This window comes from Numenius arquata, chromosome 19, assembly GCF_964106895.1.
Source record: "Numenius arquata chromosome 19, bNumArq3.hap1.1, whole genome shotgun sequence".
NCBI classification, from domain to species: Eukaryota; Metazoa; Chordata; class Aves; order Charadriiformes; family Scolopacidae; genus Numenius; species Numenius arquata.
The window spans coordinates 8,102,986-8,121,858 of record NC_133594.1 but is presented as its reverse complement, the minus strand read 5'-3'; the positions used below and the strand labels follow the sequence as shown (position 1 = coordinate 8,121,858).

The following is an 18,873-nucleotide window of genomic DNA, read 5'->3' as shown; positions in this document are numbered from 1 at the left end:
TGACATCTGGATGCATTACTGTTGAGTTCAAAAACATTCCGTAAACAAGACAGGATCTATTGTTTAAAGGTTATTTCAAAAGACTCCCAGCGACTTAACTGGCCGTGCTATGGGGAAAGCCTTAATGGCACCGTGATAATTGCCTTTTTCTTAAGGACATTTTAGAGGCAAGTTACCAGAAATTCAAAAGCAAGTCTCAGCCCATCCTCGCCGGGCTGGGGGGCCCTGATCCAGCCGGAAAACGTGAAGAGTTTTTCCTTCAATGCTGGTTGGATCAGGCCGGGGAAGTGTGTGTGTCTGTCTGTGGGAAGAGCAGGCTGGGGGCGCACAGTTCAGGGATGTAGGGGAGACCACCAGCGGTTCAACGGTAAAAAAAAGGTCTCGGATCAGCATAATAGGGCAGCAGGGTTCACGTCAGCAGGGAGGGAGAGAGAAAGAGTCTTCCCCGAGGCTCTGAAAAGAAAATAAATGCCGTTAGGAGCGGATAAAGCAACCGCCTCTGAGCACCTGAGTCGAGGGCGGGAGGCTCTGCAGGGAGAGGGGGGCTGGCAGGGTCTGCCAGCACTCGGAGGGCTCAACGAGGCCACTGGAGGAGACACTTTGCAGCCCACATCTTTATTCATCATGTCCCTGCTCAGTTAATAGCCTCCTGATTAAAAAAAAAAAAAAAAAAAGAGAAAAAGAAGGGCGAGTGAATTTTTGGCAGAAGCCAAGTGCCAGGCATCATCCCCGTCCCTCGCACAGGTGACAAGGATGCTGCTCACATGTGGCAGAAGGGGTGAGACGTGGCTTTGCTGTCACTCACACCAGCCTAGCATCTGCAGGCGCTTCTGGCAGAAATCACTCCTGGCTTCTTACCTCGGCCCCAGGGCAAATAGAATTAATTCTCACCGTTAATTTCATGTCTCTCGGAGAGCTGTGATGGGGAGGAAATCACGTTGCGGTCTCCCACGTCGTTCTTTCTGGTTTGCCACTGATTTTCTCTGAGGATGGGGGGGAGGGAGCAAGATTGGGAGGGTGCCCACGGAGTCCTGGAGCCCACCGGAGCTCTCTTCCCACAGCAGGACCATCCCGTCCCAGGCACTGGCTCCAGCTCTCCTCGGCCTCATCTGGCGCTGCTGTGAGGCTGTGTCAGCATTGCAGAGGAGTGTCAGAGAGCTGTTCTGAGCTGTTCGGATCCCACACACCCCATCCCAACGCTCTCTATCTGTCTTTCCCTTCTGCTTATCTGCTGGTCACTCACTGCTCCCCCTCCCCAACCCTGTCCCCATCTTCCTTCCTTTCCGAGATACCAATTACAGACAACTTAGGTGGTGAGATAACCGTCAGAAGCTGCCAGCCTGAAAAATAGGCTTTGGTGAAAAAGCTTGTAGGTTTGTGGTTGTTTTTTTTTAAATTGCCACTAAACTCCAGCTTAGGCTCTTGAAGGCTGCAGTAGTTGGCCTCTCTTGGGCAGGGGATAAAGGAGATGATCTTCTCTCCAGGTGGGGGACAAAGCCCTCCGCACTGCCAGCTTTAGGTATGGCTTTGAGGCCAGGCTCTGGCTTTTCTCTAGGTACACGTTCATCACAGGGTCTGAGCTGCGGAAGCTCATAAGCTCATTATATTGGGGGAATTGCAAGCAGTGGGCACAGCTGGGATTTCCCTCCTTTCTGCTGGAGGGGAGACTGGGAGGAAAAGTCCTTTGTGGTTTCATTTTTTCCTGTGCAGAGCGGTCCCTTGTTCCTCAGCTGCCTGAAAATCTAGGCTGGACCATAATGGACAAAAGTGGCCTCTTCTTCTGGGAGCTGCAGAGCTGGCAGCAGTCGAAGCCAGGTTGTCTCTACTCACTGAGAATTTCAGACTGTTTGAGGTTAAAGGGGAAAACACATCGGCATTAATGAAAGGAAACTGGGTGCCCAGGGGAAGATAAAATACCCAGATTGCTGGGTGATGTGGCGGTTGTGAAACTCTCTGGGGACCAGCCGCAGCCTTGTGATGGATTCAGAAGTTGTTGTCTCCCCCCGACCTCTCCCCAGCTCAGGTCACTTCCACTGAAGCAGATCAAAACGTCTCGAGATTGAAAGACTCATAAAGCAGCACTGATCACAGCAGAGAGATGTCTCGGACTTTGTTGTAAAAGATGACAAACGGGCTCCATCTAAGCTGGCATTTGCTGTGGTAATGCGGGAGCCTGCCTGGAGACAGAGGGACTTCACAGGCAAGTGCCAGAGGAGTCCCCAAAGGGCTGTGTAACAGCGTGCGCATCGCAGCTCTGCTAAAATATCCTCTTACAGGCACCGTTTCCTCTGAGAAAAATAACTCACCTATAAATAGCATTGCTCATTTTTATTCCCAATATTCCACCTTCGCTCCTCTGGGTTGTTTGTTTTGTTTTTTTTTTTTCCCTAGGAAATGATACAGTATTTTCTGCCGTGACCAGCAGGGACAGTGCAATCCCAGTACAGAGCTCCTCTTCTGGAACCCGCGTTTCCTTCCCCATTTAAGCAGAGGGTGTTGCTTGGGCTTTGCCATGCGGTTTGCATCTGGATTCCCTTTGCTGCTCTCAGTGTGGATTTGTTTTAAGACCAGTCGCGGGTCTTCCTGCCTGAGCTTTGGCAAACCGTTAACTCTCTCCTCTGCCTGTTGCCAGCTTCATTGCTGGATGACAGGCTGTGTGGTGTGGGGGGGGGTTCTCCCTCACCCGTGCATTGCCCCTGCAGGCAGCGATGCTCCTTCTTCCTCCTGCTTTCCCACCCTTGCATCCGCAGAACAATAGTGTGCACGATGTCACTCTTTAGTTAACACAATATACGTGAGTTACATAGCAAGGCATGATGCCTTTTGTGGCAATCCAAGCTAAACTCCCTCCCTGGGGAGAAAAATACAGTATCAAGGCTGCCAGAGGCTCTGTTTTGAGCAAGTGCTGCGGTGCCCCAGCTAGGAAATACATGGCCTCGCTGCTGACGATCTCTCCCCATCTCCCTCTATGAGCCAGGGCAAGCAGGGATTTACAGGGATGCAATTTTTTTTTTATAAGGCTCTCATGTGGAAGGCAAAAGAGGTGTCTTGGTTTGATTGGTGTCGCCTGCTGGGTAGCTAAGCCCTGGGAAGATTAGTGGTGGGATCTGGGGAAAAATAGCTTTGCTGCGAGAGTGGGAGTGGAGTCGGGAGGGGAAGGATAATAAGTGTTGATTTGGGTTTGCTGTTAGGTGAATTTTGTGGGTTTATTGTTATATTATACAAAGGAGAGGCTGGGGGAATCATTTAAACTTACATCTGTCCCGTGGGTTTCCTTTGAGACACCTTTCCCTGTGCAAACGGGGACAGGCAAAAAGCCGCGTGGTTCGGTGGCTGCAGAGAGCGGGGCCGGCCCCCCCTTCCCCGTCCAAATGCATTAAAGTGCTCAAAAGGTGTTTCTCAAACCCCTCCAGGTGACCCAACTGTCACCAAAGGCATTTACATACTGATTGCGCCAGAGCTGAAGATGTACCCGGAGAAGGGCAGCTCTGCTCCGGGTGCTGGTGCCGCTGAGCTCGTCCCAGCTCAGGCAGAAGCTCCCAGGATGTTGGGCCCCTCAGGGACACAAACCCTAATTCTGGGCTGTAAGAAGTGCCGGGGGTGCCCACCGTGCAGGGCGTCGCAGGGCAGGCTGAGCTGCAGCTGGGAAACAGCCTCAGGTTGTGCCAGGGGAGGTTTAGAGTGGATATTAGGAAAAATTTCTTCACGAAAAGGGTTGTCAAGCCTTGGACCAGGCTGCCCGGGGAAGTGGTGGAGTCACCATCCCTGGAGGTATCTAAAAGACATGTGGTGCTAAGGGACTTGGTTTAGTGGTACCTTGGCAGTGCCGGGTTAACGGTTGGACTTGATGATCTTAAAGGTCTCTTCCAACCTAAACAATCCTGTGATTCTATGGTTATTCACGGCTGCATCAATCCGGATTCATGTGTGGGAAGATCCTGGCTGCTCTTTGCAGAGGAGGCCTGCGGGTTTCCCCTCTGGCCAGCCTGGATGTGACATCCTGTGGGCAGGCATATCCTCCTGAGATAAAGACAAGCATAATATTTATACAATTAATATTAGACAGTTCCAGCTTGCTTTTTTTTTTTTTTCTGATTTGCAACAGTTTAACATTAGTGACTTCTCAAGAGTTATTCCTGATTCTCACGGTAGCTCGTGGGAGCAGCTTCAGCCCACAGAAAGTCGGGTTTTCTTGGTTGCGCATATTTTCCCTTGTGTTTCTGGCATCACATCTTTGTTTTTGTTGTATTTTTAAATAAAACAACATAGGTTATAGAAAACACAAGATTGCGATACTGGTTTCTGAGAAGCCAAGCACTGATCTTGCTTGCTTGCTGGATACCTGTGTAAATATTATGTTATATTGTTGAATGTTAGGATTGACAGACAAAGGGTAGGTCTTTAAAATATTGTCTGGCTTGATTGGTTGTAAATATAAAGCATGAATATTGCTGGGTTATGGCAGTAGCGCTGACTGCAGAGGATTAGAGCTGCCCAGCTGCAGAAATGCACTGGCACCCTGGTGCTGTCGCCAGTGCTTGGGTTCTGCTCAAAAAGAGATTGCGAAAAATGAATACAGATGAGAACATTTGCAGGAACCTGAAAAGAAAAAGTGCTTTGATAGGAATGCTAACATTGCCATATAACCCGAGTGTCACAATCTCGTGCTATGTCATGATATCCTACTCAAACCAACCAGAAGCAGAACTGAAGCATCCTGTGATCACAGCAGAAATTCCCAGGCTCCCAGGCGCTGCCAGGTCTCTCCGCTGTCAAGCCCAGGAGCGGTGGCAGCCAGGTTGCAGGGTGGTTTATTAAACAGGCCTGTGGCTTGAACGAATGTATTCCCGATTCCCAGAGGAGACCTGGGAAGTCTGAGTCTGTTTATCCTTGTGAGGGGCATCTCCTGCAGGCAGAGCTCCATCGCGAGTCGGGCACCTGCGTTTCAATGAGCTCTGGTCTGCTAATTGGGCACAGGGCAGCAAAGATGCTCCCATTTGCAGGTCTGGGTTTAGTAAGACTTAAACTTATCTGTGAAGCAGGTTTCTGTATGGTTTACCATCAAGGGGGGCCGTTAATGGTCCTACAGCATCAGCGTGGCCAGAGTGATGTCTGGAGAGCTCAGAAAATAGGCTCAGCATAGGTTCAGGGAAAGGTTTTGCTATGTTGTTTGTGCGTTCCCAGTTCATCTGCAGGGTTAGCTCTGGGGCAGAAAGTGTTATTTAACAGTATAAGGTACCTACTTCTCAAGGAGTTCAAGCAAACATATTCAAGCCAGGTGAGCTCACCACGCAAGGTGACATTCAGCTGGGATTCGGAGGGTGGAGTGGGGCAGTGCTGGCGTGTGAGTCTCCTCCTGCTTTCCAGGATGGATGGAGGCATTTCTGCGTGCACATCCCTAGGGGGTTACATGATCTGACCCCTCCGGGGGCTGCCGGAAGCGCAGCCCATCCCACAGCAAGCACGGATGGTGTTGGTACTCTGGCCCATCCGCCCTTCGGCAAAGCCAAGGAAGGGCTCAAACGCTCAGGGGTGACTCAGAGCGCTGGTCTAGGGCTTGGCTTTCAGAGAGAAGCTCCTTGGCGTTTTCCAGTCCTTTGAGGTGCCACAAGTCAGGAGTCAGGCATCATTTAAACAAGGAAGGCAGTAACTGCAGCCTGCTGGGGAAGAAGCCAGCACCGATGTGCTGCAGACAGGAGGAGCTGGGGAGCCCGATGCCTGCAGGCATCAAAGGCCAGCAGAAGCGGTGGGAGAGCCCTGCCCCACCAGCCTCACCTGCCTCAGTTTCCCCTGCCCTTAGGTGGCCTTGCTTTGGCTCCCGGGGATGGCGAGAAGATGGCAGGGTGTGTGTGCGGGGAGCACCAACCACCGCATCGCTCTCTAGGCCCTCTCGAGCATCAAGGAGTCATTTCAAAGACAGGGTTGCTCCATCCTAGTGCTGACGCTAGGCAAAAAGATCCATCACATGTGTTTTGATTTCTGAAAGATGCTGTCCCTGGGAACAGTCGATATTTCAAACATTTGATCCCAGCAGCTCTGTTAAGCCCACATGGTTTGAGCAGAGCAATTTGTGCGAAGGTTTATCTCGGTTTCTTTATTCGCCTAATGATGGTTTTCAGCTGAGCCGCATGAATTACTTTATCTTTTCCGCTTTTTTGCTTATGATTTTGTTGTTGAGGGTTTTTTTTTTTTCCTCTGAGCTAAACCTTTCCCTCTCTCATCTCCCAGGAAAAGCTGTAACAGAATTAAGGTGAGGAAAAAAGGAAAATTTACTGGAACCGGTTCAGTGTAAGTTGCCAAGAATCTGAAAATTACCCTCTCAGACGGGTCTGTATTAATTCCCCTGATGCAGCAATGATAAATCCTTATTAAAAAGGATAACATAAGGAGATTTTACTGCCTGTAGGAAAACTCCTGGTCACAAGCAGTGAGGAAGCCTGTCGCCTCCTTGTTCATGATCAGGACGGTTTGCAAATGTGCATGTCCTTCCCCACGAGCCGTGGTGCTGACACCAGCCCGAAGTGCGGGATGTTCTCTTATCCAAAGCATGGGTACGAAGCAAGACAAGCCCCACGTCCCCAGGTCCTGCAGACAGTGACTCTGCATTGGCAGCAGCACTAAATCTCTGCAGATTCACTGTTTGTGCCATCTCCCCGTCTCTGTGGAAGTCCAGTCCTGGGAGCACCACGCAGACTATAATTAAATGAAGTGGTTGCTGACCACATCAAGCGGGATGGAGGTGGATGTCGCACTCCTTGTGCTGATGGGAGGGGGGCTGTGAGGGCTCCTTCCCACCCTCAAATGCAATTCCTGCCCCATAGAAGGGAGCACTAGCGGCAGCCTCACATGCCAGTCCTTATCATTTATGCGTTATTGCCAGAATCACTTCACTACGTTATTCATAGGCCACGCTGCCTTGCTGGGCTGGAGTGGGAAAAACACTCTGCTTGCTTCTCGTTACATGGGCTGAACCCGAGCCTTTGCCAGAGCAATGTAAAGCTGTAGCTATGGAAACTCCCTACCCTATTTTGTGATTTTTTTATTATTATTTTTTAGAGGCAGAAACTTACATCTCTTTGGAGATCCCCAGTGGGACTGCTGTTTGTTCAGGCAGCCCTGAGGGTTCATCCCTGGGAGATGCTGTGTGGTCGCAGCCGGCACTCGGGGGGTCACCTGGTGCCACGCAGCAGCAGGAGCTGGAAGCCCAGACCCGTGTCACACTGCAGGGATTTTATGTCACAAGGGCAGAGGAGTGGGGACTGATGAGGAATAAGTGAGTTGCACAGAGAGCTGGAGCCCAGGGCAGCTCAGGAACTGGCGTGTGACAGCGGGGTGCTGGGGGGGCAGTGTGAGGCTGTCAGAGGTGTCACCAGCCATCAACCACAGCTGAGGGGAGCAGAACAGAGGGGTGCTGGTCCTCCCCCCACACCGAGGCGGTCCCCGGAGCTCTCAGGTTGCTGCATTTAATGATGACCAAGGAAATGGTGCTCCCTGCTGCCTCCACCCCAGCCCATTTGGGTCTGTGATTCCCGAGCGAATGAGAGCAAGTTGTGCAGCTCACAAAGACTTTAATCTGCCCAGGGTCTTCCCATGCCACGGAGCTGCCTTCCTGCCTCTTGGAAATGCAAAGCTGTTGGATTTACTGCTTACTGGAGACGTACACTGTACGTGTCCTTCCTTCCTCAGCCCCTGATCGATGGCTCATCTGCGGCTCAGGATCGATGGCTCATCTGCAGCTCAGGACATCTGCAGGGGCCACCGGGTCAGGTGTGGGGACTCATCTTTCCCAGCCACCAGCGCAGGGGGTGGAAGGAGAGTGGAGCTGAGCTCAGCTCACTGCTTACCCAGTGCCTGTCCTGGTGGAACCCACCTTAGTCTGGAAATGGGCCGATATTGGATAGATATCAAGCAAACTAACTTCAAAAGCAGAGCCTTAATCAGCCCAGGGCTCAGTCTCCCCGTCTGTAAAATGGATATAGGCAGAGCAATGTTTTCTCTCTCGGGCACCATACTGCTTCGTTTGCCGGAGCCAGAGAGGAGACGGGGCCAGTAGCCCTGGGCTGAACCAGGGCTTTAGCTCGGATGTCGCACAAAGGCTGAATGCACAGCTGGGGCTGGCTGATGGCTACATGGGCTGCTGCTCCTCTCGGTGCCACCCAAGGCTCTGCGTGGCTTTCTGGTTGCCTAAGGCAAAAGCTGAAAGGTGCAAACCCAAGCTTTGAAGCAAGTGGTGTTTCTAATAGCACAGGGCTGAATCCCGGCAGGGCTGACTCAGTCCATCTCCCCCAGGCCAGTTGCTGCAATGTCTTCCCATAACAACAGGGCTCCGTGCAGACACCACTGCACGGCCAGAGCCAACAAATCCCCAGAGCTAAAGCAGCCGCTGTTGGGAGGGCCACCGTGAGAGCTGCTGCTCCTGTTGCTTTGCATGGCCATCAGAGGGTACCCAGACCTTGCTCTCCCTCTGTGCGGTGTCCCTGGCCTGTAAGAGCCTTGTTCCCAGGACCATCATGGGTGGGAGTGCTGGACCCATCCCATCTGCGCCATTGGTGCCCCTGGGGCCAGGAGGCAGCTCCAGCCCCCAGCCAGGGTGGTAATCAGCCGAGAGCTCAGCCAGCAACTCTGTGTGGGTCTCTCCCCATCCGCATGCCCCAGCAGTCCCGTCTGAGCAACAAAACCCTGCTCTCCAGGTGTTTGCCGGGAGATGTGACAACAGGAAAGCTGGTGTGAGCTATTGGTGTGGGGCACCGGGTCCACCCAGGACTCTTGGGGCAGCAGCAGCTGGTTTTCAGCCTGAAGAACTAACAAAATCTGGGTGAATGGAGCAATTCTGGAAAGAGTTGCTCTTTCAGAAGGACAGATTCCCTTTTTCCCACCTTTGGTGCACCATTTCAGGAGTGTTTTCTGACAATTGGGGCTTTTTCACCTTTCCGCCAGCGCTCCAGAAGACTGTGCCTCGCTGGGGGGATGTGGTGAGCTCTCCCGTGGGACAGTGATGGAGAGGGAGCAATGCCTGCTCAGTGAATTGGGCAGGAAAATGTACTGATCAGGAGTAAGTTTTATTATTAGGTCTCAGTAAACTAACACAAACTATTCAGTTGGGCCAGGGGACGTTTCCAGCTTGCAAAACTGCCCTGCTAGGAGAAGCGCCCAGGGTTGGTGGGTGCTCCCCACTCTCTGACTTATTTCCCACTCAGCAGTGATTGCGGTAGCTTATCTCAAGCCGTTAATACCAAAACCTGCTCTCTCTGATGCTAATATCTCAGGCTGACTAAACTGTAATTCAAGAGGCGATTAAATGATGCAGGGTGGAAAGACAGCTTGTCTTTCTTTCCTTTTTCTTTTTTTTTTTTTTGAAGGAGTTTAGGCTGCTTATGCGTGTTTGGGATTATGGCCGGCTCTCCAGCTGATGTATGGAAATAATTCCTGGTACTTAAGCAGAGTGTGATTGTTTGGGCAGGGAAAGGTGGGATTGGGGAGGGTAAGCCCTCCCCCCCGGCCCAGCTCACTCTGGTGTGGTTTGACAGCAGCTCTGAAATCCTGACAGAGACCGGCTGGCTGCGAGCCCCTGCTGTGACAGCTCACCGGCTGAACCCGGAGGTGAGTCCATCACGACTCCATCAAAAGTTCCTTCCTTGGACATGGTTTTGGGGTTTACTTCTCCTGGACTGCTGCCAGCATAGGGCTGGTGTGCGGGGATGCACTGGTGGGCAGCGCTGAGTCGGTAGCATCCCTATCCCTATCCCTATCCCTATCATCCCTACCCATACCAGTAGCATCCCTACTAATACCAATAGCATCCCTACCGATGGGTTTTAGGATGCAGCTGTACAGTTTTACAGAGGGTCAGAAGGGCAGAGCAGGGTGAACATACCCTGCTTTATTCCAGGTGATGCTGAAGTGTCTGCAGACACTTTCCGTAGTCCCTTTGGGACAGAGAGAGCAGCATCTTCGGGATGGCCCCAGGGGCACTGGAAAGGGATGTTCCCAAGGGCAGCGTCCATCCACGCACCGTCCAGGTGATTCAGCGCTTTGCCCTGTCCTTCCCGAGCAGCACCTCTGCACTCCATTTAGCATTTGCAGTCATTTAAATTCATGCCTGGAGTTGTGCTTAGTAAGCCTCAATGCCACTTTGATGAGCTGTGCAAATATTATTTTTCATTAGGCGTGATTTGGTTGTGTTAAATGACATTATTGCCTCATTATTGCCGAGCACATATTCCCTCTCACGCGCTGCTGGGGCAGGCATCCCCTAGATCGATGCACTTTGAAGACAGCCTGCCTCAGTGTGCTGAAAATTCAGATGGCTCACTAAGTGCCGATCTCGGTTTTAAAAACTAACAACGATAATTAATGGGAGGGGATTCTTAGTTGTCCCATGAACTTTGGCTTTCTTTTTAAGCATCAGGAAAACCTGAAATTTGGAGTTGCTGTATGACGTATCTCCCGAATAGCCTGGGCCCCCTTTGCTGGGTTTCATGGCTGATGAGCTGCTCTCACGCAGCACAGCCCGGCTGCCCCAGCAGTGCCACTGCTAGCAGGGACACCCACAGGGAAACGAGTACGGGGTGTCTTCACCATATGGAAAAAACTAATACAACTTATCAGAAAAGCAGCGGCTTTTCTATAAATTTATAATCCAAAACACACTGGATGATAAAACTCTGGATTTTAATGATATCGTCATTATATATCATTATAGTAGACAGTAATAAGAGCAGAGAGAAGGAGTGGGTCACTGTGACATTTGGCTGTCCCCGTTCCCCATCTCAGCCTGACCATAGGCACGGCTCGGGGAGCGCTGGGAGAGAGTTTCTGGCTGTGAAGGGTTGATCTGGGAATGGGCAGAGAGGAGAGGAACTGTCCCCGGCTCCTCCAGTCCCCCAAAGGAGATTATTGTGGGTTATACGGAGGAGACATCCCTGTATCAGCCTGATGCTCATCTCGCATTAGCCTGATGTAGCTCCAGGCTTAACTCTCACTGCCAGGGCACTAAAACCAGCATGAGAACGTGCTGAGCCGGTGCCTGCAGGTGGAGAGGGCTCTCTTGCACCCCATTCTCATCACCTTTTCATGGCCATGGTGTTGTCCTCCTCCCCTCGGCCATTCCCAGGCGCCCCGTGAGCCCTGGTCCCCAGCACAACCTGCCCCGAGCTGCCGTCCCAGCCCTGCCCAAGTGATGCTGTGCACCACCAGAGGTGGCCGGGATCCTGTTCTGCAGAGCTCAGCACTATTCCAGCAGTGTCCTGTTTGCTGAATGATTTATCAGGCACTGCATATAGATTGCCTTTGAAATGTGTTGTTTCTGGTCTGGACATCAGCGGGAGCTGAAGTATCGGGGTCCGTCCCAGCGGGCAAGAGGGCTGGGGTCACTGCAGGCATAGCTGTGAGTTACCTCTGTTAGGGTATTGGTGACCTCTGTAACTGGCTTCAAACCAGGTAATGCCTCTAAGGCCACCAGAAAGGGACGTGCAGTTTCAGGTGGGTGTGAAATGTTGCTCCCCATTCTGATTTATCATTTAAAAGCTCATGGTGGTGTTACAGCCTGACAGTGCCAGCCCAGACCTGGCTGCATCTCCCAGGCAGTGGACCCCTCTCCAATGTGCCATCAATTCACTTCCAAAAATCCTTCTTATTTCAGGGACTATCAGTAGTGATGCAAACCCCCATTTTCAGGGTAGGGGAAACACCTCCCGAGTGCAGGAGCCACTCTGCAAGGGGCCAGTGTCTGAGCAGAGATGGGGGCAAATGCGGTCTCAATGGGTGCAGACGGGAGGATGGGGCTGCTGGGATCCCTGAACCATCTCCAGCACCCAGGAGGACCCATCTGCTATGGATCAGCCAGGAAATTGTGAGTAGCATTCTCCAAAGAGGGGACAGCAGGGAGTTAAGTGTCCTTTGCTCATGAAATGTTCAAAAGAAACTTGGTGCCTGGAGTTAGAGGGGGTCCCACATGGGAAACATTGATTCATGAGACGTGTCTTGTCTTGTCCTTGTGTTGAGGAGTGCTCAGATGGTCTTCTCAAAGCGATGGGTTCACAGGCACTGAGCCCCCGTGTGCCCCTTCCCCAGCCCACCCACAGTCCAGCCTGGCCGTTTAAATCCCTGCTGTTTAGGCAGAGCATCAACCCCCAGGCCAGGAGTGCTGCCATCAGGGGGAAGAGAAAGAAAGCGAACAAAAGTGATGCAGGCCTTCTGCTTAAAGTGTTTTTCATATGGAAAGCCACGTTCTCCGCCTGTGTTTCTGGCAGCTGCCCTGTCCGCTGGCTCCGTAAATGCAAAGTCTTCTGCTGGCACACTGCCCGGCAGTTCCTAGCAGCCCGGCTCTTATTCATTGACTGGGTAGGATTACAGGAACTGGGGGAAATGCAGAAATAAGGCTGTATTTGCCACCAAACTGCTTTTGGCTTCTAACTTATTTGCTGCTTTCCCACCTCCCAGGCTGGTGGCTGCTGGCCGGGCAGTGGCTTTCCCTCACGCCGATGCTCTCGGGGTTTACCCTTGGGCAGAGCCCTGGCACTTAACGTGGCACTGGGGGGGCAACAGGGGAGTGTAAGCCAGGCTCACCCCAAAAATTTGCAGCATCAAGGGCTCAGATCCAGTCTGCTCTGCCCCGATGAGTTTATTATAGTGGGATTTCATGTTACTCTTGTCCTGGGTCTCGAATGCTGCCTGCACCCAGGAAAGCAGCAGCAGCAGCGAGACCCAGTGGCTCGGGGAAGCGGCATCTCAGACATCACTTATGTCTCTCCCGTTTCCCTGACCTCTTGCTGAGCTCTTTTCCTTTCTTCTGAAGTACGGCTTGGTCAGAAGCATCGTCGTCAGGGTTTGTTGTGCATGGATGAGGTGGGAAATTGGATGAGATGGGAAATGGCAGCATCACCCACCCGGGACAAGACCCACAGAGCTCGTGACCCTCCACCACAGAGGGTCAGACTCATGCTCCCCCCCCATACGCAGCTGCTCAACCCCCAGATTCCACATAGGACTTAATTTTCCCAACCTGAACATCTGCCCTGTTGAGGTTCCTCCCTTGGGTCTTCTCCCCAGAGTGACCCAAACAACCTGACCCGCCACCAGCCATTGCTCATGATGCTCAGAGGAGGGTCAGTGCTGGCAGCATGGGGACCGGGGTGGGGCTGTGCAGGTTGGCTCCCCCCTTGGAGGCCCTTCCCGGGTGCAGAAGGACACCCACACACAGCAGTAGGGCTCAGCCAAGCACACAGCTCAGCCAGGGATGTGCTAGCACACAGCCGAGCCAAGACAAGGCAGGATGGTGTTACTTCAGGACACGGCGCTGGCCTCCTCCGCTCCCTGGAAAGGGTGGGGTAGTTTTGTTTTTTTTTCCTTTTTTTCTCTCCTTTTTCCATCTCGGCCATTTGGAAGTGCAGGGCCGAGCTGATCCCCGCTCCCCTCTGCACATGTGAGACCACCGTTGTGGTCTGCAGAAGGGCTAGGATGAGGGCCAGAGGTCTCATGCAGAAGGTTTGAGCCCAGCGTGGGGGTGTTTCTGGCCGTGTCTTTATTCCTGTGTGTTTATTGTGGGGTCTGAGCTCCCGCCTGCTCCAGTGCTGGGGTTCCAGGCATAAGCAGTCCTGCCAGCACTCACGTCTGTGCTACCAGTTGTTGTTTCATACCTAGTTTGGCTAGCTTGTTTAAATCTCCAGCTTCTGGAGTCAGGTGAATAAGGGCAATCCCAACTTCCTTGTTAAATAGAAGGCTATGCTGCTTCTGGCTGCAGAGGCAGCAGGTCCCAGGGCTGCTGGGGGGATGCAGGCAGTGCTGCAGTAGGACAAGCCATGGGCTACAGCACTTGGCAGATAAGACATGGTCTCCTTGTACAGGCACGGTCTCAGTGGGACCAGCATTCCTTTTTTTTTTAAGTTCTTGCCATGACAGCACTTTCAGCTAGTGCAAAAGGCTTTGGGGGTGACTGGGGATGGGATGGGATGGGATGGGATGGGATGGGATGGGATGGGATGGGATGGGATGGGATGGGATGGACGGAGGCCCATTCATTTAAAGGTCTGGCCTGAAGATTGATCTGAATACCTGCAAATCCTAGGAGCTGACTTAACTAGGCACTAGAGGGTCTCTTAAACAAGCCTTGGAGGGGGGTCTTCTTAGCAGTTCCTAGGTCTCCTTCTCCCACAGCTTCCTCAGGCAGGGTCAGGCCAGTCCACGGGAGTCGGTTTTGTCTGGAGTGCTCCAGCACCTGGAGCTCAGTGTTTTGGAGCCCTCAGATGGGCTGAGCTCAGCCCCCGGCTGCTCTGAAGCCTTCCTCCCACGCAGGTCCCGAGAGGTGCTGGCTGCACAGCCGTCTGCCCCCTCTCACTCCCAGCACTGTCCCAGCAGTGAGATGCAACTGTGAGCAGCCTCTCCCCACGCCAGGCACCCTCGGTGGTCCAGGGGCCACATTCAGGATGTTGGTGTGGGTTGACTTGGGGTGATTTCTCAATCCTCCCCCTTCTCCTTTCTGCATTGTCAAGTGCGATTTGTGCTCTCCCATTCTCTGTTGCTTGTGGGAAACTTTCCCCATCCCTCTTCCAGCCCCCTGGGTTGAGCTGCAGGTCCGTCAGTCCCTCCTGGCAGTGCCCAAGCTAATGGGGGCAGAGGCTGATGCAGCCCTGGCTCCTGGTGAGCAGCAAACCTCAAAGCCCATGTCCTCAGCCACAGCAGGGATGTTCAGGGGGTGTCAGCAAGGAAAGGAGCCACCAATCTGGGGCTGGAGCCGATGGGAGTTCTCCTTGTGTCTTCTCCAGGCTGCAAAGAGTAAAAAAAGGGCATTTTCTCACACCCTGGGGCTTCCCAGCTGCTGCAAGGCTGCAGGGACGGTGCTGCTGTAGCTGCAGCAGTAGATGCCCTGGTGAAACCAGGCAAGCGGCAGAGAATTGTGTGTAAAACCAAACAGCTCATCCAGGAGCAGCCTCTAGCAACCGTGCGGTGACCTGTCTTCAGTTTGTTGAGGCACAACCTGTCCTTCGCACACCGGGGAAGTAAAGCAGGGTGCCAGGGAAGGAGGATGCCTTGCACACAAGCTCCCGTGTGCCCGCACCAGGGTGGTGGCTCCCAGTGACCCCGAGAGGCACCATCCCCGGTCACCCCACGGCACTGGGGACCGCTTTCCTACAGCAAAGGGCTCCTGGGCTGGGGGCAAACAGCCTGTGCGGAGTTAACGTCCCCCTGCAGCCCCCTCCCGGCTGTCTGGCAGTGATGGAGGATGTGCTGGAGTTGGACGGGGCAGAGGGGCTGGGGGGGTTCAGGCATCCTCGGTAGCTGGAGGGCTCCTAACGTTACTGAAGCGACCGTCTGCTGGGACCGCATCTCTCGGTGCCTGCGTTCCTAATGCTTTCTCCAAGACCACAGTGGAGCTGCAAAGCACTTCCTTTTACCAGGATATTTATTACTAAATATATGAATCTGGGAGCCTGCGGAGCGTGAAATTAGGAACAAATGTAAAAAGGAGGTCTAGACAGGAATTGTTCTGCTTATGGGCCTCCACATGCTCTGCTTTCCTCCCCCTTTGCACGCTGGAGAGTTTAATGCTTCCAGGTACGCAGCTTTAATCAGACAAGTATGTTATGGGAAAAAAGAAAAAAAGAATGAAATGCAAATGGACTTGCTCTGGATGGAGCAGTGGCTGTGATGCCACGTCTGGCTGACTGCGGCCGGACGGAAACCATGAAAACTGGCTCTGTGTGACTCTGGCTTGTCCCCCTGGGGAAGGTGGCCATTTAATTAACCATCGAGGAAGCCGAGGAGCCCTCCCTGCCTGAGCCCTGCCTGCCACCTTTCATCTGGGGCTGGCAAGGAGCTTGCTGAGATGCTGATCCTCTCTGATGGGTGCAGCGCCCGTCCCTGAGAGGCTGCAGGGCTGAGTCCGGCCACCCCAGAGCCAGGTCCTGCACCTGCCCTGCACGTCCTTGCCCCGAGATTGGTACCAGCACGGTGATTGCAAATGGGACCAGCAAAGGATCCATGGATGGGCATTTCCAGCTGGTTCTGCTGGACTGGTGCATGTGCCCGCAGCACCCGGTGCCTCCATCCCTCTTTAAACAGGAGTCAAAGTTTCTAAATCACTAATGCATTTTTTTGCAAACCCTCCCCCTGACTGTGTTCTTCCCCCCTGAGCCTCCTCAGAGCGTTTTGCCCGAGGAATTCGGGCAGGATTTGGCCCGGCGCTTGCCCCGTGGCCGTGCGGTGCTAGAAGGCGTTCAGACATCGTTATAAATTACCTTCCCTCCTACAGCGCTGCTCAGCAGCAACATAAAATGTGATACTGCTTTATCCATTCAGCACTTACCCAACTTTAGCAGGACATTAAGCGCCTGAAAATATGCCACAGATTTATTTTCTTTGGAAGCGGGTTAAATCCCTGACAGATACAGTTGCTTTTCCTCGGGTGCTGAAGTAATTTGGGGCTGGGGTGGCTGGTTTTTTGTTTTAACCTGATAGCATGAGCTGGAGGCCAGCTTTGTTAAAGCGCTTGTCGAGTAGGTGGTCAGGGTACAATTTCTCTCTTAATTTATGTCGCTTCTCCTGTTGCCAGCCCGGCTCTTGCGGCACTAAAGGGCTGCTGGAGCAATGCTGGTGGTAGTGCCGCTGTCTGCATGGCTGCTAGCAGGTGTCTGCAGGCAGGTACGCATCTCCCCATCATCCTTCCTGTGCCAAAGAGTTTGGTCGTCTTCTGCCTGGGACGGAGGGAAATGGAAGCTCTCATCCCGCGAGCTCTCGGGGCAGGGATGCTCAGAGCAGGACCCGTGCTGGCGTTGCGGGGCTGGCGCGATGCACAGCATCTTCCCTCTGGGTGAGCCCAGCAGTGCCAGAAGCAGGGACCTTCCACCGCTACCAGTTCTGTGTCAGCACCCGGATTCCTCTTAGGGCACTCCAGGGAGAGAAAGGTGCTGCTGGTGCCCCGAAACGCAAAGGCAGGGCCAAGCTGAGCTGTGGCATCTCTGGGGTGTCCAGCGCGCTGTGTCCCAGCCACACAGCATTTGCTGTGATGGGAATGAGCAGCTCGCCTGAGGCTGTCGGAAGCATCATCCTGGGGTGCCCCCACAGCCCCCCCTGACATTGTGGCTTGGCCATGGTGGAGGTGAGGAGTTTGGTGCCTCCTGCAGCAGACACATCCCATACCTCAGCTCACCGCTCAGGGAGGGGAGAGCGCCGGTCCCTGCAGTCATTAAAGGCTCACTTAGCAGCTCCCGTTATTCCAAATTAAAATACCACATTGTTTTCATGGGGAAAATGGATTATAGGCTCAGAGAAAAATGTGTACAGCTCAGAAATCCTTACTGCAAAGCTCCCTCTCCCATCACTGAAGCTCTCTGCCACCAGGCAGGAGCTGGGAGGGTGCCCTGGGTGCCATGGGCACTGGGCAGAAGGTTTTATTTCCTTTGGGTCCCCCATCCTGCATGCAGAAGAGCCCGATGTGACCCCAGAGCTTCTGCTCACTAAATGGCTCACCCACTGATTGAAGCTTTTTATCCTCCTGCACCTGTAAGGTGGCATTTAGTGGGGGGACAAGGACTCCCTGATGGCTTTCACAGGCGCCCAGTGCCAGGATCTGGCCTGATCCTGCCCATCAGCTTCCACCGATGCCTCCTGGTTTCTAGCCCCTTGAGGGTTTGGGGACCTGCAGCCCGGTGCATCACCCGGCGCCAGCCTCCCCCCGGGCCCCACTGCACCCCGTCACCCCCTGCCCTCGCTTTTGCAGGCTGTTAATGGAGAAGAGGGCGGATGACAGCCGGGACCGTGGTCATCACAGGTGGAATATTAGCAACTGTCATTTTACTTTGTATCATCGCCGTCCTCTGCTACTGTAGGCTCCAGGTAAGGCTGGGGGGATGTGGCCCTGAAGGGTGCTGCAATGGGGAGGGGAGCCCACGGGCAGCCCGGTGTCCCCTGCCTGCCGGTCCCCAGGGGCTGGCATGCACGGAGCAGCCCCTCGGTGGTAGGGTGGGCGGTTTGGGACGCCGGCTGAGTCCCAGACCCACGGGACCATCCCGTTTCAGTACTACTGCTGCAAGAAGGATGAGTCCGAAGAGGACGAGGAGGAGCCCGACTTCGCCGTGCACTCCCACATCCCGCCGCTCCACTGCAACCGCAACGTAGTCCTGACCAACGGCCCGTCCCTCTACGCCTCGTCACCCTTCGGCAAGAAGCCCACCCCGAGCCGGCCCAGCTGCCCCGGCTGCGTGCCCTATGAGCCCCCCACCTTCTTCCTGCAGGAGCCCCCCGAAGAGCTGCACAACGGGGGCGACCGGGTGAGCTACAAGACGGTGAGCCAGGAGGATCTCGATCTGCCGGTGAGCGTGGCCAACCTGCAGGCACTCAACCCCAACCGGCTCTCGGCCATGCGGGAAGCCTTCTCCCGCAGCCGCAGCATCAGCACCGACGTGTGAGGCGCTGGCTGCCCACCCAGCCCAGAGCATCGCATCGCACCTCGCCGCAGCTTTTAACAGCGGGGAGAACTTTTGGAAATCCGTGGAAGAGTTTTGAAAAAGAAAAAAAAAAAAAAAAAAGAAAAAAAAAAGAATGTATTTCTATGTTCTGTAGGCAGGGATGTGCTCAATGGCAACGTAAAGGGGTAGGAAGAACACAAACTGGAAAGGGGAGGACGGTTGCAGCTGGGACGCAAGGTTTTCTAGTGCTGTGTGGCATTATTTTTTTGTTGTTTTTATAAAGAGGATTTTGATATTGTGCATCCTTTTATACAGAGTAAACACCCCTCCTCGCCATTCGGCTGGAGTGCCCAGTGATGACAAGCAAGTGATGGGGCACAGGTTTGGCTGCAAAGTGGTCTGTGCTGCAAGTCAGGAGGCATCTGCTGCCGCCGTGGCATGGGGGCACGCTGCAGCTGATGGCTCCTGG

General features: G+C 53.6%; 1 protein-coding gene across 1 annotated transcript; it reads left to right on the top strand.

Annotated features, from left to right (window-relative positions):
• The first annotated feature begins 17,739 nt into the window (after positions 1 to 17,739).
• Positions 17,740 to 18,404, top strand: FAM163B (family with sequence similarity 163 member B). The gene is made up of 2 exons (XM_074161291.1): positions 17,740 to 17,832; positions 18,015 to 18,404. The coding sequence occupies exons 1-2, from the start codon at positions 17,740 to 17,742 to the stop codon at positions 18,402 to 18,404; spliced, it is 483 nt and encodes a 160-aa protein (XP_074017392.1).
• Positions 18,405 to 18,873: the final 469 nt, after the last annotated feature.

Excerpts from the sequence above, each read along its gene's own strand:
- FAM163B (XM_074161291.1), top strand. The coding sequence starts at position 17,740 with ATGACAGCCGGGACCGTGGTCATCACAGGTGGAATATTAGCAACTGTC. Across the intron at positions 17,833-18,014 it reads TCTGCTACTGTAGGCTCCAG|TACTACTGCTGCAAGAAGGA; the intron begins GTAAGGCTGGGG and ends ATCCCGTTTCAG.